This window comes from Nipponia nippon, unplaced genomic scaffold (genome assembly GCF_047370975.1).
Source record: "Nipponia nippon isolate SJK-2023a ecotype South Korea unplaced genomic scaffold, ASM4737097v1 scaffold_10, whole genome shotgun sequence".
NCBI classification, from domain to species: Eukaryota; Metazoa; Chordata; class Aves; order Pelecaniformes; family Threskiornithidae; genus Nipponia; species Nipponia nippon.
In genome coordinates, this window is record NW_028262291.1 from 29,830,903 (window position 1) to 29,849,627 (window position 18,725).

Here is an 18,725-nt window from a genome sequence, read left to right on the forward strand (position 1 = left end):
ACTGCTGGCCAAGGATGTCAACTAGGTATATATCTTTTTCCCTTTCCAGATCCAGACCTTACCCTCTCAAGAAGCCTTTCCCATTGGGAAATGAGGAGGGTGAGTTGCTAAACCTTCAAATTGTATTTCTTGTCATAGGGAAACTGGAAAATAAATTCCCATGGAGATTAGAAACTTCATTCTCAATGGTGGGAAAGGTGCAGCTGCAGTGGGAAACCATTGAGAAGCCTCACTGAAGAACGACTTGGGGATGGCAAAATATAGCCTAGTTAAGAGACAGTTTCACTTGGGATTTTACATCAGTATCTTTCTACCAGATGTTATGCTTTTGTCCTCTTCATTTCTGGCCTGAATGTCACATAGTGCTGAAGCTGATCATATACTTGGATCTGAGTGAGGCCTTTAAATGTTCAATTATGCGAGAAGCAGTGACAAAAGTATCATCTTTACTTGATGTCTTTATGATTAAGGGAGGAATTTTAAGCTGTCACACCAACAGCTTTGGGGCTTTTATGGAGATGGATATAATTGTGGTTTTCTGTGGGTCTTTTGTTTTCTCTCCTGTTTTTCTATCAGCAGAACTCAGTCCCTAAGACTGTCTTTCTTTCAATTTCCTTCAGGCCAAAGAGATAGCAGCAATCCAGCACTCAGAGGCGCCAATGAGCAAGATGCCCCGGCAACGTGGGCGCTGGTCCCAGCCAACCAGTAACATAGAGATGACTGTGAAATCCATGCTTGACTTGCGTCAGCTGGAGTCTTTCTCTGTTTCCCGTTCTCCGAGTCGAGACTCGCTGTCTCAGAACAGCAATGGGGATGACAGAGAAGAACAGGCAGATCTTCCTGTGCACATCAACAAAGTAAGGGAAATACTACTCTAAGGAGGTGAATCTACTCTGAGTGCATCTGTCCTGCCTCTGTTTATTATTACCTATATTTATTACCACCTGATGTCATTCTTTATATCTTTAGATATATCTTTATATCTAAATGCCTTCTGAGAAACCTGTTCAGATAACTCTTTTGTACTTAGTACTCCTGTAATGTGTGACTCTGGCTTTTCTGCCATCTTGTAGCAAAGTCCATATGGGTTCATGGTTTCTTTACAATGACAGAGGAAGGCGTCATGTTTTCTTTTAGCTCTTTGATTATTTACGGCAAAAACAAGCTGAGAAGCTGAGCTTGGAATTACAGATGTGTACTTGATTCCCTGTTAGCTTACTATTCTGGGGTGCAGTTTCTTGACTCTACTAGCCACTGAAATGTGGCTCATATGCTGCCCTTAGTTGTGGACTGTGCTAGATTATTAAGTTCTCTTTAAAACATATCCAAGATCTCAGTATTGATGGGTAACAGCAAGTAATGTATGCTCATACCTCAGAAGACTAATGACTGTTTTCCAGTAGCAGTCTGTCCTGCCACCTAACTTCATTAGAGTTTTTCCTGCATTTATAACTGCATGACTGAGGACAGGACTGGGCTCACTGCGTGCAGTAAATCAGTGTTTTTCAGCTGTGGCCCACACACTGCTCTGAACTATGTCTGATCAGTCTATAAAAGGTAATGGAAGAACCTGCTGCTATGTGACTTACACTCCTGATGTGTGGTCAAAGGGGGATGGGGAGTCCAGTACTTTACCACAGAATTTTAGGGGATTGCAAAGAGGAAACAAAATGGGAAACTACAGCAGTAGTCTGTCAAGTTTAGTAGATAAGGAACAGGACAGACATAGGAGTGCTGTGTTTTCTAATCTCAGGTTTCTGATGATATTCCGTGCTGTAATGTGTACTTTCTAGCTCTGCACAGCACTTGCTGACTTAAGGGAAAACACTGGCAATATCTAGTTTTCTCTCTCTCTTTTTTTTATTTTTTTTAAATTTTTTTTTCTTTATTTTTTAAAAAACAGGTTGGCAGCTCAATACCTCCCCAAGATAACCGGTCTTGTGTGCGTCCCCAAGTGATTCGGCTTGTGTCTTGTGAAGACGGGATTTTCTCTCAGGAACTGGAACCTTCTGAGAGTGAGGAGTGTGTAATCTACCCTGAGCAAGATGAAATCCATCCCACAGACCCTAGCAGGTTAAAAATAAGCTCTCTGCTGTGCATGGCTTAGACGTTTCTGTTTTAGTTTGCTTGCAGCTTGTGTGGTAACTTGGATGAGTTGACTTACTGCCTGATTGATGCCAGGCATGTTTAGTTGAGAGTTTTATGCCAGCCTGATGCTAAAGGAATCTGAAACTAAGAAGGCACCATTAAAATATTCTTTCCTGGGAGGAAACTGCACATTAGCAGCCTCCTCCATTTTTTTTTTTTTTGTTGAATAAAGAACATGGGAGCAGCCCTTTTGCTTTCTCCCTTATCTGGATTGAAACAAGCAAGGGAAAACTTGGAAGCTGGAAAACCACCCAACAGTGACGTATATGTGGAAGTGAAATGTCTGCCCAGGAGAAATGACAGGACACTGTTATTTATATATATATAAAATTTATGACAAACCCAATTAGGCAAGAATTTAACAAATGTAGTATGTGATGACCCTGTTATGGGAAATAGAATGGCTTGCATGAGACAGATGGAATTGAAAAGGACACTGGAGACAGTGGAGACCTTTTTTCTTCTGCTGCTGTTTCTTCTGATTTAGTTTTACCTCACTTAATTTTCTCTTTCATTCTGTGCTCCATTTGTTTTCCTTCCCTGAATTTTATTCTTACCTTTCCCTCTTAACCTGATGCTAATAGCTGTTTAATTTCCTCTGTCTCCTCCTGCTCTGTTACAAAGAGCGGGCTGATAGCTTTAGACAGGCTTTTATGCAAGAGTGCATGCCAAGATTTTGCAGTTGAAGCTGCTAGGTTTCTCCCAGTTTTTCTTTGTTTACATTCTTAATTTTATTATGATAACATTGGGACAGAGCAGACCCATGTACTACTCCATCATGTAAGAAAGGGAGGCCGTCTGCTAATGTTGGATACACACTGGACACATCTCAAAGTACGCAGAGTTTGCAAGCTGCCAGGGGTGATTGCCATTCCGTTCCGTTGAGTGACTTCTGCATCCTACCTTGCACTGGAGTAAACCTAAGTATTTAATAAAGTGGAAAACTGAAGTCCTCAGGCATCAGCCAAAAGAACAGTGCTGGTGTCATTTGACAAAATGAGACTCGTGAAATCGCAACAGAAATCAGGAACCCTGTCCTACAACATTGTATTTTTGTATGACGTTCTTCAGTAGATTAGTCTTGCTCAAAACCAGAATCTTCTCTATTGTGCAAGACAGAAGTTGCCCAAAGAAGCAGGTCATAAATGTGGAAAAAATACTCTATTAGGGCTCAAATCTATGCCACACTGGAGTTTCTATCATGCAGGTATAGGCCTGGTTTTAGTCCCTTTTTCATTACATAGACCTCTACATTTGTTCCTCACCTGTGCTGGAAATCAAGCCAGGGCAGCGCTGTGCTGGTGCCTGGTAATCATGGGAAACTGACAACGCCCAGAAAGTCAGACAGTCCCCTTGAGACTTCACTGTCCAAGCTTAATGAAATGCAAAAAATATACTGTATAATGATGAGAGAAATCAACTTCTTTTTCTCTTTAAAGCCTTACTTCTGTAATCAAAGGTGTTACTAACACAGGTAAGGCCTTATTAAAGTTAGAATGTGCTTCTTTACATATAAACCAGATATCTCTTCTAGTGCTGTATCTTTCCTGTCTCTCTTGCAGTGAGTTCCAGGTAAAGGCGTTGCCCCATGGGAAGCTAAGTAGAGGTTATCACAGTAATGGATGCCCAGACAAACACAGTCCTGACAGTGCCTGCTCTGTAGATTACAGCAGCAGTCGTCTGTCCAGCCCAGACCATCCAAATGAAGGTAAGATATTATAAACGTATTTATATGTGATGTGGAACCCTGCAGAAACTTTCTGGGGCTGTTCTGTGCCATGTTCCTGACCTCTAATACTTGATCCTCTTCATGAGCTGAACTGAGGTTGCACTTCTATTAGTCTTGCTAGTATTGCTGTAAAGATTCAGGCACATTTGAACAGGCACTTCAGTGAAGCCGCTGTAGAAGCAGGAGTTGGTTAAAGTGCACTTGCCTTGTGTGCCTTTGGCTTTCTTTTACCTTGCTAGGTAGGGAGGCAGGTTTAATATTAATTATCCCATAGGCTATGCTGTTTGTGGGATATGATAGATTAGAGAATTGCACTTAATGCTGACTGACTTTTGCCTTAACATTCCAGCTTCAATTTGGCATCTTTGCTGAATATCTTCTTTTAACCTGACTAATGTTACTGTGATTATGCTATTACAGCATTTTTTTTCCTTTTCCCAGATTCTGAAAGCACTGAGCCCCTAAGTGTGGATGGTGTCTCAGACCTGGAGGGAGAGGAAGGAGAGGAGGACGTGTGTACTAGTATGCCAGAGGCAGAAATCCCCCAGACACCTGATCAGGAAAAGTTCCTCAACCAGCATTTTGGTACCCTGGGCAGCACTGATGGAAAAGGTACAGCTCTCTGCTCAGTGGGGGGACTTTCTGAGGTCACTCCAGGTTTATCCCCTGTGTAAATCAAACCAGACTGCAAGTTCTGCTAGGCTTTTGTGGGGGTGTGTGTATACGAGGGGGCAAAAATGGGGAACCAATGTAGAGAGGCCTAAAGAAGAGCAACATGTCTTAACTCCATCAGTCTGTGTGTAAGTTTGTGTGGATGAGATTGGGGTCTGTGTCAGTTTGGGTTAAGTGCTGTCCCTGAAATCCTGAAGAGCCATTCTCTTGTTCCTGGACTAGTTTTTCCTGTTATATATGAAGGTATCAACTGTGTGTTCACTGCCCCCCCATAGGTTACATGTAGTGGCCTCTAGTGGTATATTAAGGCATAACAAATGTCACAAAAGAAAAGGCTGAAATGCTGGGTGGAGGGAGAGAATAAGAGGAGACATCAGAGTGGCAAAGGAGCTGGTTAGTCTTTATCGACCAACTCCAGAACAAAGCGTATCTTTCTAGAATTGATAATGGTTGCAGGCAGCAATATCTATGTGAGTTGTCTGTTTTCTTTTTTTTTTTTTTTCTCCCCTTTCCTTTGATTGGTTTGTTTTCTGCTTGATGCCAGTGCCTCACAGTCCTGCAGGCAGGATAGGACACAAAGGGAAGAGAAAAAGGAGGAGGCGTACCCTTAGGGAGAGTAGCAGTTTAAGGCAGAGTAATCTAAGTAGAACAGAAGAGGCAAAGGCAATGAAATTATTTCATTCTCTGTGGTTTTAGCTCAAAAAATCCCCTTGGATATGGGGGAACATTTGATAGTCTCTGTGATAAGAAAATGCATGTGTCAGAATGTTTGTTCTGTAACTAAACTGCTCCCTTTTTCTCTCCCCTTTAACCAAAATTTTTAGGTGGCTCATGTAGGAATCTGGAAAGAACTGAAAACCTCAGCATTTCCTCTCGCTTTCTTTCCCAGTCCCCGGCTCTAAGGTATGGCTCTGCTTGTTCTGAGTGTTTCTGTCTGTCTGTTTTTACTAGTGTGAGGAGGTCTCCTGCTAGGCCCTGGGTCAAAATAGTTGAGCAAACTTCTGGCCTTAATGTGCCTTGGCACAGCAAAGTGTTAGCATAGCACCTGGCAGGCTGGTTGCAGACCCTTGTGATTTGGACAGGCCATCCTGTGTTGTTTTAGCTGTTCTATATCCTCCTAAAGCAACACTTTGTTGTTTTGTTCTTTTTCCTCTTTCAACAATGTGCTTAACTGTTTCATGATTAATGCCTTGATTGATTAAGCTGGAGGAATTGCTAATCATCTAATTTACTCTTCACTGTTTATGCTCTGTTTATTCTTTTGCATTTCATTCAGCTTGGACAATGAAAGTAGGCTTGTCAACTTTTCCTTTGTTTTACAGTCCTTTCTTACTCAGCTTCATTTCTCAGTCCCATGCCTTCACAGGGTGCTCTGGTGTTTCATACAAAGCCCCATGTGGATATTATTCTTCCAAAAAACCCTCAACCCTAAAGCACCCCCAAAAAGCCTCTCCAAGCTGTTTCCCTTGTTGTTTAAAAAAAAAAAAATCCCAACAAAGAAACAAAAAATGAACAAAAATGAGGTAAATACTTTTGTTCATTTGGGTTCACAAATGTTTAAAACAAACAAATACTCCTGTATTCCTCTAAAATGACAACCTGAAATCTCAGCTTAAATTAATTTCGTTGTATAGGACTGAGCAGATTTGGGTACCTCTTCTATGGTTCACCAGCTGTGTCTAGATTCACCATGTTAGGGATTTTTTTTGTCATTGCTGTATTCAGCTGCTGTTGCTGCTGTCAGGAGTGCCTCTTAGTCTGACTCGCGTTGGGATCGCATGTTTGGGAAGAAAGCCAGTGGTTAGCTATTGTGTAAGCTTCTGGAGAGTTGCAATGGCGAGTGAAGGAAGTCACTGGCGCTCTGGAGCTGTAACAAGAGACGTAGTTTTAGATTATGAAAACCTCTGGGCTTTTAATCTGTTCCGCTGTTCAAACATGCCAGATTGAAAGTTGCCTCCTTTCTGAGGTAAGCCCACTGTGCTTGTCTGAAGTGGAGAGGAAGAGGAAATCAGGCTTTCCTCTTGAAGACAGTGACCAGTTTTCCTAGTAATTATGCCTTCATAATGTTAGGAAGTATAGTTACTTTCTCTTAGGGTATCTTAGAATGGAAAAGATTTCATTGTTAGTAAGGTGAGCTGAGATAAAAGACCTGACCTGACTTTGCCCAGTCTTCCCTCTGCCTGGATTTTTTCCTTCTCTTTTGCCTTCACCTTTTACAGTGTCTCCCCTGGAAACAGTGACCCAATGCTAATTGTGATCGTGCAGCCTAAAGTCAAATGCCTGAAGACCAGTGCTTCCAGGGATGAGTAGAATGAAGTGGTAACAGCCTAGGGCATTTTTGACTTTAAAAAATTGAGATAGGGAAGGGCTCTTTATCCTAGAGAAACTGGCTTAACACATGTGCCTGTTCACCCAGGGCAACATACTTACTTGTTTTAACTGAGATTTCTTTATCGTGTTCTCTAGACGATTGTCACTCTCTTCGTCAAATCTGATACTGGATTCAAAGCCAATCGAGCCGCCAACCCAGACCAATCGGTTTACACCAGACCTGTTGAAAAATGGCAGCAGCCATGCTGGTGATGCATTGGAGAACAGCCAGCTCCTGGAGAGTGTAAATTCAAGTCGGGCTGTTTATGTCCAGAAAAAACGCAGATCAGCTTTGGAGGCCAGCAGAGTTGGTATGGCTCCTGGACGGGTTATTGCATCCTTTCCAGAAGGCCCTGTGAATGCAGTGATGAGAAAGGCACAGTCAGTTCACGACCTCGTTCATGAGGGTAAGGACACAGGTTGGAATGATGGTATAAACCTGAGAATGAAATGAGGAGATTTGAGCTTGAGTAGAGATTTAAATTAAGCTTATGTCTTTCTGCGTTCTGAGCTAGAGGCTTTGCATGTCTTCTAACTCTTAGCCTGTCAAGGGAAAATACTTTTAATTTGTAATGCAGATGCTGGTCTCCTAATTATCAGTCTCTGATATTTGTCTGGCAGCTGTGGGAGGAGCAATGCCAAGGGTGAAATGAACTATTTGCAAAGAAATTCTCTCTTGCTGTGGGTGGCTGCTCCAGGCCAAGACTGAAGCTCCCCAGGGTGGGGAGGAGAGAAAGAGGAAAGGAGTGGGGGCAGTAAAAGGCAGCTTACTGTATCCGTGCACTCTATGTGAAAGAACTCCATTTTTGAAACAATCAACTCATGAACCATCAATAAGCACTCAGTTTGTTTTTAAAAAAAAATAAACCTTATCACCGCAACACCATGTATAAGTTTTTGCCTGCTTCCTCTGGCCTCTCAGTTAGCGGTCACAGTGGTCTGAGGTCTTCTGGCCATACACTTTAAGAACAAGTCTCTCTCATCAGGAAAGCAGCAGTGTGTGAGCAGGATGAGGGAGAGGCGAAAAAGCAAGCTGTTGAGGCTTGGTGATATTAACCTGAAGTAGTGGTTCTGTACACCTCTCCCAGGGGTTGAGCTGAGGCTTATAGGCTGGAGCAGCTCTGTTACTTTCCCATTTTGGAATTCACTGCAGGCTCTTGTCTATTTTTGGTATGTTTGTCTGTTTAATTTTCACAGATAAGGGTCCTGGAGTGGTATCCTCTGCCAAGCAGCGTCCTCAGACTCTTATGGTGGTTGAGAAGGATCCCAGACCTAACAGTTGCAGGGTGTTATCAGCCAGTATGTTGAAGATGGATGGATCTGGTGCTCTGCTGGCCAAAGATGTCAGGGCTGTAAAACCAAAGTCCTACATGAACCCCACAACCAGCTTCCGTGCTAAGATGTCAAGGAGCATATCTGTAGGGGAAAACCTGTACCTTGGTTACTCCACCGAAATGTTGACTGATGGGAGGACTAGCCCTCCAGTGGCAGAGAAGACACAGTTTAGTTCCACAGCAGATGCTGAGAAGATTAAGCTACCAGTGAAAGAAAATGTTCCAGTGAAGCCAGCACTTCAGCCAGTTGTAAACTGCTCGTCTCCCAAGTCCTTCCACAGCAAGTTGGCATCATCAAACCGAGCACATCTGATTCTTGACATTCCCAAGCCATTGCCTGATAGACCCACCCTGGCCTCCTTCTCACCCACTACCAAAACAAAAACCCTGCTTGAGCCACAGTCTCCGCAGTCACCTGCTGGGGCCTGTAAAAAGAAACCCTCTTTTCCTGAGGTCCGAACCTCCAAGAGGGAGAATCAGACTGCTGGGTCTCTGGTTCCTGGTAGAGAGATCCCAACAGGACTTGCTAAGGAGAGCCTGGTGGAGAGTTCAGTCTCAAGGTCAAGTTGCCAGGATGAGCCAGGGGTCACTAATCCAAAACTGAGGGAGTTGTCAGAGGGCCGGCACCTAAGGTCTCCCGAGGGCACACTGGCCAGGTGCAGGGAGAGGATCACCGGCATCGCCTGTGTGCTAGACAACCAACCTGGACTTTGCCCACTAGACCCCATCAGGCCAAGGTCTCCTACATCTATAACTGCCTCGGCACAGGTCTCAGGTGTGCATGGATACCCATCTCTTATCTTCCCCCTTCTGTCTCCTGTCTTTGTGAACCGCCTCACGATCCCATCACATTTCTTTACGTCCAGCTTCTGGCCTGTCTCGTCCTGTCTGCACCTGTCTCGTTCCATAAGCCATCCCCTCAATGGTGAGACACTTCTTCAACCTGACATCTTTTTCTCAGTCTTTAATTTCCATTTCCTCTGGGTCTTATGTCTGAAGGTCCTTTTTAGCTGGATGTTTTGTAGACCTCGGCACTCTCATGGTTTTAGTCATACAATTACATGTAGGGGCTAAAACCCCTTTCTGGTCAATGCTAAAAGCTGACGTGCTAGGAATCCCTGTTGAGTGTGTGTAGGTTACAGCCCCTGTGCCCCCCTCAGAGCATGTCTGACCAGCAGATGAAGGTGCAGGCCAACACGTGCTAGCTGAACGTAGCAAGCACAGATAATAGTGACAGTGAAGTTATGCCAGGCAGCTCAGGCTTTACTTTGTTAATGTGCAAGCGTGCAGGGTCCAGAAGGGTTTGCATACAGTTTTCTTGCATGAGATGAGGCTTGACCAAGGCGAGTTCCTTGCTGTAGTCACCTGTGAGAGCAAGAAAGTCTCTGTGCTGCTATCACTCTGAGGACATGTCTGCAAACTGGGTATGGCTAGCCTTTGGGTTTGAGCATAAAGAACATGGATTAATTTTTGAATTATCTCTCGTTTGGAGAAAAAGGTACAAGGTGGGAAACCGTTTTACCTGCTGAAAACAGCTCTTGGATCTGTTACAGGCCCTGGTTGAAGGTACTTCAATCAAATGAAAAGTAGCAGGTAACTTCAAACTGAAGCAAAAATCCTGCCCTCCATGGCAGGAGATCCTCCAGAGGCAGAGAAGGCATAGCAAATGCTGTGGGACTAAAATGTCCAGAGGTTTTTCTTTTCTGTCACAACCTGAAAGGAAATGTGCCTTCCTGAAATACTCAGCTGAGTCGTGCAGTAGGAAGCTGGATGTTAACCACTGCACTGATACCTTGTGCCTTCCAGGGATACAGTGCATGGTTCTTAATCCCTTTTTGCTATGTTGTTCTTATTCCTATCTGAGAAGGGACTCCTCTGTAATCCTCTGATCAATTACTTTCTGTGGTGCCAGGCTGCTCCACCATTCATTGCAATGGTTAAGTGCAGTATTTCTGCACTGAAGCATTGCAGAGGGATAATCTGTTTCTGATGCACTGTTGTGTTTTGTTTGTTTGTTTGTTTTTCATTTCTAGAGGGATCAAATGCTCTAAGATTGAAGCACTGATGTAAAACAGGAAATGTGGTGTTTTGTCTGAGGGACGAGCTGTTGTTAGACTATAGGGTAGCTGCTCTGTAGAACAGCGAGTGCATCTGAAACTTTCAGACCCTACCTCCACAGGGGTGAGGTTTCCTCCAACAGCAGATGCAGCCTGGAGCTGTGGAGTCACATTCTACAGCAGAGAAGTAACAGCCCAGTTGTCTGTACTCTTTAGGCTGAGTTTTCTCTTCTAGACTTGGGAATCAAGCTACATATCACATGGTTTTTGGTCGGTTGCTATGAATCTTTGTTTGCAGAATTAGCACAGGTAGTGCAGAGAAAGAGCAATTTTTTTTGCAGCAGTGATTGTTTTTTTTAGAGCAGCTCGCAATACATAGCATGCCCTGACAGAATATTTAGCAGCATCCTTTAGTGGGTTAGGATGATTTAGCACAGTGGATCCCCAATTTTGTTTTTCCTCAACAGACAGCTGTCAGCCTTCAGCTTCTTGCAGACCACGTTTCTCAAATGTTTAGTGGCAGATGCTGGAAAAGCTGTTCAGATCCAAGTTGGCTATTGCTGTGAACAGTTTACTGTGGCTTCTGTGTATCATAGTGTGGCCATTTAGATTAGAACTGTAGAGTTGACAGAGACCTGTTCTGCTTCTGACTTGCTCTGTGTCTTTGGGTTTCCACTTAATTTTTCTGCCCTTCCATTTTCCTGCCTGTATAACAGCTGCAGATAAAGTGACTTAATTGTTTTTATTAAAGCATTTTGACATCTATAGTTAAAGTGCTGTAGATGTGCTTAATACAGTTGCTGTGTTTAATATTTTCTGCTGGTTTCTGAAGAGCTCTGCTCTGCACACCTGAGAGGCAGCAAATGCCTGTTACTCAAGCATTTATGTTATGTTTGTGACCTTTCTCCGGACTGGCAGCTCACAAAGCTGGAGACCAGCATAAAAAGCATGATCAGAGGAGAAATCCAGAAATGTTCATGAGAAGAAACAGCTTGGTTTAAAACAAAAAAGAGGGCAGGAGGGGAGCAGCAAAAAAAAAAAAAAAAAAAAGAAAAAAAAGAGGTGGAAAAAAAAAAAGGCAAGACTCTTGGACTGCACTGAAGCCCACTGTGCTCAAACTCTACAAGGCTGGGTGATTCGGGAACAAAAAATGCAGATGGAAGGATTTGTTCATGCCCCTTTGTTCTAGATGTGTTTGTTTATGTATAAATAGATGTTTTTCTAGCTGTATTTGTTTATACATCATCTGGATGTATTCATAAAATTAGCTAGGGTCCCCTCCAGCCTGTTCAAAGATGATGTTCTTAGAAGTGCAGAAATAATAGTGCTAATGTGACCAAGTTTTGTTTTTAGGTAACTAAAGCAAGTCGAATGGCCTTTGTCCAGGCCTTTGCAAACTGAAGATAACTGCAGATTGTGTGTGTGTGTCTATGTCTTTGTTCATGTTTTGTGTCTAACTCATGAAAGTGTTTATTTTATTAAAACATTGCAGGCCTTCAACTCTGATGCTTTGGAGATAGTATCTGGTGGGGGCAGGCAGAAGATGGTGTTCTTCAGTTGCTTGCTTTTATTTTTCATTTTTGAATTATGGTGTATCAGCAGTGCATATCCTGGATTGCTCAGAAATGTGATTCTGTTGTGATTGAGTTTGTTAACACTCCTCTGGACCTCAGTCCTCACTAGAGAACACTGTAATAATTCAGTGTAATCCTTCATCCTCAGCACTTAGTTGTACACTGTACAGAAGGATACATGAGGGGGGGGCGTGTAGATTTCTGACCAGGTGGAGGCTAAATTAGATGCTCCTCAGATCAGTTCCTTTTGTCACTAGAAGCCTTCATTCAAACTTGACTTTAATTATAATTGAGAATGGCATGGGTAATCTGTGACTATCCTTGACTGTAACAAACATGTGCGATCTGACAAAAACCATTGTTGACTTAGGAGAGGCTAAAGACTGGAAAAATAGAAATGTTTGAAACAAGCAGCATCTCTAGGTAGTATGAAGGAAAGCTCATGTAGAACTTGCCTATTTAATGATTGGCTCAAACCAGCCCTAAAAATCGAATGAGAAGTGCGCATGGTCTTTCAAATATACATTAAAAAAGAATGTTTTCTTACCCAACTGTGAGACCACAGATATTGGAGTATGTCTGTGTCTTAGTTTGGGTTTTTATTTTTTCCTCCCCTTCAGAATCGTGCATCAGCATCGAGCAGTGCGAGCACGTGGTATCCGAGCTCCAGGACAGCATGCGCAAAGCCATTCATCTTTACCGCATGGTGAGTGACCTCAGACACGGGCTCTGTTACAGTACGTTGGCTTTACAGCCCGCGAGCATCGAGTGTATGTGCTTGCTGGCCCAAGGTGTTCTTTTGACTGGGTGTTCAGTGACACAAGCTGCCTGGTTGTCCACTTGACTGCAATTTAAGCTTGAACTGGGGAGGCAGGAACTCCCAATTTCCAACTTTGGATTTTCCAATGGCTTGCTATGGTACTCTGAGCAAATCAATTAACTTTCCAGTCTGTTTAGCCTATCTGTAAACTGAAGATAACAGTACACTCTTTTTCAAAGGGCTTTTAGGGAATTAGTTAATATTTATGCAGTGCTTCAGAAATACAAAATATTATAGGAGCTTTAAGTTTTATTATCCCCATCTGTTCTTTGTCTTTGATGCCTGGGAAAAGGATTAACAAATGTGAGATACCATGGGAATCCAGCTGTGAGAGGGAACATGCAACCACTCGCCTGTCCCTCTTACTGCCAGACCATAGGGACGTGCAGAGCAATGTAATAGCTCTTTGTTTCTTTGCTTTGCACTCACCTGTCAAGTCTCCTGTAATGAGTGTGAAACCTTCCACAGCGAGCTTCTGCCATGGGGACCTCTGCAGCTCTGGCCTCAGCACTTGCAGTAGCTCTCTGACCTTGCTCTGTTCCTGTGACCAGCTGCATCTGGCAGACGGGAAGAAAAGGAGACTGTGGCCCTGTGCCGCAGCTGGGAAACATAGCGCCTCCTTAGGCCCAGTATAAGGGGAATGCTACCCAAAAATGTGCTTCCAATCTCTATCTTATTGGAGTAATGCCTCTGGATTTTGTGTGACTAGTAGTACTGGATGCATGTCCTGCTATGTGACTAAATTGGCAGTCTCGAGTGTTGAAGAAAAGGACACTTGAGTGGTCTGCAAATCTTCATGGCTTCACTTCCCTAAAGGGCTGAAACTGTTTACTTGGTGCTCTACCTAAACCCCAATGCATTCTTTTTTTTCTTTTCCCTCTCTATTTTCAGGTGTTAAATGATACGGAGTCTTCTACTGACAAAGATAAAATAGCAGGCCTCCTGACAGAAACATTCTCCTCAATGAAGAAAGAATTGGACTCTCTGAAGGATGAGGAAGAGCATCCAAAGGTTAAGGAGGTACTGGCAAAGCCAGAAGATACCACTAGCCCACAGAATGAGGGATGTGGTGCCAATCTACCGAGTCCCAAGAGTCTGGGAGATGAGCAGACACTGGCTTTGCTGGAACAGTACTCGGAGCTATTGCTACAAGCCGTGGAACGACGCATGGACAAAAAACTCTAAGAGGGGTGGCTTTCAGCTGTTTGTGAATACACAGAAATAATCCCAAGAAGAGGACCACAGAGAGAGCTTCAGACCGATGCTACCATTGCACTGGTCTAGGGCTGGTGGGGAGACCTTCATAAATTGATTTCCTCAGGCCCCTACAACTGACTTGCTCTAATTCTTAGCAATGTGCTGGCCACAATTTTAATATTTTTTCCCCAATGGTCTTCAACTTCCTGTCTCTAGACAAAGTCTTGAAAGAGGAGTTTGGAGAAATTGCCTTGAAATTTCTTCATAGCCAGGAGGTCAGGATGTTTGGCACCTAAAGAAACAAAGAAAATCCACTTTATCCAAGAAATTCTGAACTGCTGACTAAAAACAAAGGAGTCCAAGTGAAGCCAATCCCTTCCTCTCTAAGGCTTCATGAGAATCAAGAAGCAGACTTTTTATGTGTTTATTTATTAATTTATTTTTCTGACTGTTGCTCTATGTTACATTTGTGGCTATTATCTTTGTCCTTTAACAGAAACTGTCAATCCCTTTGCCATATCCCAGCGAGAAACAATCTCTGTATTATAAACCCCCAACAGGGAGACAGGCTGGAGTGTCTGTGCAATTAATGAACTGTTTTCTGCTTAAATCTTGTCTTGCTGATCGTTCTTTTCCTGCCTTAGTTTTGTTACCTGGAGTAATCCTACTGTTGTCATGACAACCCTGTCCGCTTTTCTCTTGTTTCAAGACAGTCCCCACACTGTATTTTATCTGCATTCCACCTCCAGGGGAAGGCTCTGCAACCCTTGGACCATGCTTTGGAGATTACTTCATGAATTCAGTAGTGGTATTTTTAATCTGGAATTTGATATTATATTGATACTTCAGACAGGGTTTTCTGCAGACATTTTAAAAACGGGATTTAGAGACAAATATGAAAGTTTGTTTCAGCCACCTTTTATGATTAGGAATTGATATTGACTTTGATGTTATCATGACTGGGAAATTTGGGGTGGTGATTTATTTGTTGAGAAGTGACATGGGAAAGCTGGTTTCCTTCTCTTACAGTGTAACTCTGGATTTGAGAGATCTTCAGTGCAATGACTCATCCGTGTCATTTGTTCATTTCACTGTGATAGGAAAATGTTTTCTTCTTGCTTTTCCAGGAAAACAGAATACTGACATCCCAAGAAAGCTGGGTTTCTCTTACCTTCTGTAAAGTTATGTCAACTACCCACAGAAAATGGTTTCCCAGGAACTTCGAACAAGATATTTTGGGATGTGATTACCACCATTTCCTCTGCCCCCAGCCTCTTTGCTTTTCATGAATTTCTTGTCTGAGAAACAGAAAATCTTCCCTTCTTGCATTTATGTGTGCAATACTCTTCTCACCCTGTGGAGCTTCTCTAAGCTCATGCTAACTTGTGTTTGTTGTGGCTTAAAACCGTCCAGTGATGTGGGGGTTTTTTTGGGTTTTTTTTTTGTTTTTTTTGGTCGATGATAAGCTAGGAAAAAAAAAATTTCAAACCAATGAAATTCTTCAGCACCTTCCCCCTTACTCCCGCTCCTTTTCACAACAGGGACAGATACACAAAATGCTTTATTTCTTCCTCCATCTCCAGTTTGTCTTGTATTTATTTTAAGGCAGAGCAGTGTAATCCCAGTTTATAAAACTAATGCAAGCAACAGGGTTTCGGTGGGAGAGAGACTGCTAGCAGCTTGGAAGTCACTCAAAGGCAGCCAGACTGCATCACATGGTACCACAGGTTACAGGCTTGAAGCAGTTTTCTTTCATTTTACTGTCCTGGCTGTCATCTCTTTGAAACCCTGTGCCACTCGGAAACGTGGTCTGTTGACTTCTTGTCTTTCTGTGACTGGAGATCTGCAGCGCAGCCTTTTTTCTACTGGGCTGACCAGACTGGCGTAGGATGACCTGTTTCTTCTAGATAACTCCAGGGCTGAATAATCTGCAGTTCTCGCTCTCCCCCAAGAGGTTTGCTCACCATTGCTGAGCACTTCAGGACCTGGCAGTATGGGGAGCACTTCTGAGAGATTTCCAGCTACTTCTGCCTGTAATTTAAATCTGCTTAATCATGTTTCAGGTGTCCTTGCTAACCTTTCCTTCCATGGGCTTGTACTGAAACTTCAAAAGTGTTATTTTCTAGTCCTGTCTCAGCATTGCACTGTGCTGAATCAGCTGGTGTGCTCAGTCCCATGGGCAGCTTCTCTTGCACAGACAGGTTTTGCAAAGGAAGGCAAGTTGAAAACCAGAGAGGAAATTTCTGGCAGTTTCCTTGACTGAAAAGGTGTGCTGGAGATGCCGTGAGTGGAATGTATGATGGCAGTCACGTTGGGTCTGTGATGGGGGGAGTTAGTGTGGGTCAAGCTTGCTTTTGAGGTGATTAGTTTCTCCACTTTCAGACTGTGAACATATGTCCTAGTATACAGGAAATTTCTTGCTGTACTGGGGCCACAAGACACTCAGGTAAAATAGCAGTCCCTTCAACCCAGGTATCTTTTGGTACTGGTGATAACGGTTTGAGGGTCCTTTATATTACTTCCCTGTGCAATTGTATTCCATTTTATTATTTAAACTTTGAGGTAGTGACAAAAAGGGTCAGAGATGATAGAGCCAGTGGCGAGAATGAAATTCCCATTAAGGTAAAGAGCAACAACCAGTGAAGCTGGCATAGAGGTATGAAAGAAAGCTCTTCGGAAATGAGTTGCGTGAGGCAAATCTGATTTTTAAGCTGATCAGACTGGGCTTTGCTTCCTGGAATGGATTTTGCTTAGGGTTATGGCTGCATACGGGAAGCGAGAGGTCAAATCTGATCAGAATGATGGTAAGAGAAGTGTCGGGCAAGTAGATCAGCTGGAGGATGGTTGTGTAGTTTAAAATAAATTAGAATAGTGTATGTAGGACACACAGGAAAAGAGAGTAGAGGTAGAGATAGTCTTGGCCTGAGGAACACCATTTGGCCAATACCTGTGAAAGGTATAGTACAGAAAGGCTTCAGGAAAGTAGATTTAGGACTGAGGTGGTGATCTGTAATTGAAGAATGAATTGGAAGGGGTTTGTTTTTAAATATGTCCTATTGGGCCTCTTGTTTCTTCGCTTGCTGTCCTCTAAGCAATTGTTTTTTTCTTAAAGGGCAAAGTCATGAGCTGTTTGCCCAAGGCTTGGATGTTACGAATTGAGTAGGAGAAGCCCAGTAAAGGAGATGCTGGTGCCACAAGTTTGTTGCTGAGAGGGGTAAGGAGATAGTGTTGCTCTGTATAATTTGAGACTGATCCAATTGATTCTTCCCTGCTAACTTCCTATTGCTGGCAGTAGGAAATATTCCTAAAAATTCTCGTTTACAGAACAAAGAGAGCGTAAATGTGTTACATTTTGTTGCGCCTTGTGAATACGTTTTACCACAGGCTGTCCATTGGGCCAGGTGGAGAAATACTGAACGGTAACTGCCTGGGAAGTGAAGAGGCTTGTGGGAGGAGGTAATAAACTTGAGTCTGTCCTTCTTACTGGTTTGTGATCCCTCTTACTGGTTTGTGTGGGTGTTAGCATAGGCACAACCGGATATCTGTATTGAGAGAAGTTATTTGTTTACCTTAAAGCCTGAAAAAATAATTTGGACCTACCTATCCTCTTTACAATACATTTTGTCCCCTCCAACCCAACATTCCTGGTCAAATCGAGAACAGTTTTTGGGGTTTTTTTTGGTTTTTTTTCCATCTTGTAAATAGTATTACTTTGCTTGTGGGACCCCTTGGTTCAGTCTTGGGCCCTCTGAACTAGTGCAGCAGGAAGGGCTGTAACCTGAGAGGGCAGCAAACTCTTTCCGTTTTGTTACCCGGCCTGCGGCAGGTAATACCTTCCTCCTCCTCATCCCTCAGTAGCACCCAGGAGCTGTGTGTATGGGAGTCTGCATTTCTTCCACCTCCTCTCTCAGGTTGTCCTCTCCTTTCCGTGCAAGCTCCCAGGTGATGGTTGGGGCAGGCCTTGCAGCAGCCCCCTCCCCAGTCCCCTGTTTTGCAGACTTCATCCATCGTGACTCAGAGGAATCGGGACGCTTTTTTCCGGGAGTAGAAATATACAAACTTAATTTTTTTAAAGAAAGAATATGTATATAATTATATATAAAGAAAAAATGAAATACAGGTATTTAAACACCATTGGTAAATTCCTGCATGTATATGGTGTCTCCCCCCACCCCACCCCGTTGGATGTGTAGCATCCAGGGTACTAAATGACAAAAACCTCATTAGAAATAATAGACAGGTCCTACAGCAGCCCGAGCGAGCAGGTGCTGCCTTCTCTGGGTCGGACCAGCACGTCCCCTGTTTCAGATCGTCCGTGTAAGTAAGGCGGGGGCGGCTGGGACTGCATCGGGAAGGGGTCGCCCGCAGCGAAGCGTGGCGGGGAGACGCGTGGGGCAGGCGCGTTAGGAACAAGCCGTGTCCACGCCGCGGGTCCCGCGTGCCCCCGAGGCACCCGGCAGGCAACGCTTTACCTGCCTTCTCCAGCACCGCCCCTTTCCTTCACCCGCTTAAAAAACAACAAAAAAATTCCCTCCTGCTTTATTTATAAATGTGTGTTTTTATACTTTTGGCTTTAGGTAAAATAATCCTTTAAAATGTCTTTTTTTTTTTTTTTTAATTATTTGGAAGAAAAATAATAAAAATCGTTTGTTGGGTTTTTTTTGCACTGTGAGGCTCCCTCCGGGAGCTGTTTTTAACTCTGTATTCATTTGTACTCCGCGTCTTAAACTGTTTCAATAAAAATGTGATCATTTCTTACCGAGCTGCGGCTGAGCCGCGCCGCCCACTCGCGATTTCATTTTCCGGGGGGGGGGGGCGGGCGGC

At 43.4% G+C, this 18,725-nt stretch overlaps 1 protein-coding gene across 9 annotated transcripts in view; it reads left to right on the top strand.

Annotated features, from left to right (window-relative positions):
• The window catches only part of MAPKBP1 (mitogen-activated protein kinase binding protein 1), a 103,959-nt gene extending 85,299 nt beyond the window's left edge, over positions 1 to 18,660 (top strand). For 5 of the 9 annotated variants that reach the window (XM_087746286.1, XM_087746284.1, XM_087746285.1 and 2 more), the window contains 10 exons: positions 50 to 99; positions 621 to 857; positions 1,904 to 2,073; positions 3,711 to 3,856; positions 4,319 to 4,489; positions 5,374 to 5,452; positions 7,016 to 7,326; positions 8,117 to 9,178; positions 12,505 to 12,590; positions 13,596 to 18,660. In XM_087746286.1, the coding sequence (XP_087602412.1) occupies positions 50 to 99; positions 621 to 857; positions 1,904 to 2,073; positions 3,711 to 3,856; positions 4,319 to 4,489; positions 5,374 to 5,452; positions 7,016 to 7,326; positions 8,117 to 9,178; positions 12,505 to 12,590; positions 13,596 to 13,889 (2,606 nt within the window). In that variant the 3' untranslated portion in view covers positions 13,890 to 18,660. The remainder of the gene's footprint in view (positions 1 to 49; positions 100 to 620; positions 858 to 1,903; positions 2,074 to 3,710; positions 3,857 to 4,318; positions 4,490 to 5,373; positions 5,453 to 7,015; positions 7,327 to 8,116; positions 9,179 to 12,504; positions 12,591 to 13,595) is intronic. The other 4 variants (XM_087746287.1, XM_087746288.1, XM_087746289.1 and 1 more) reach the window with 2 other exon arrangements.
• Positions 18,661 to 18,725: the final 65 nt, after the last annotated feature.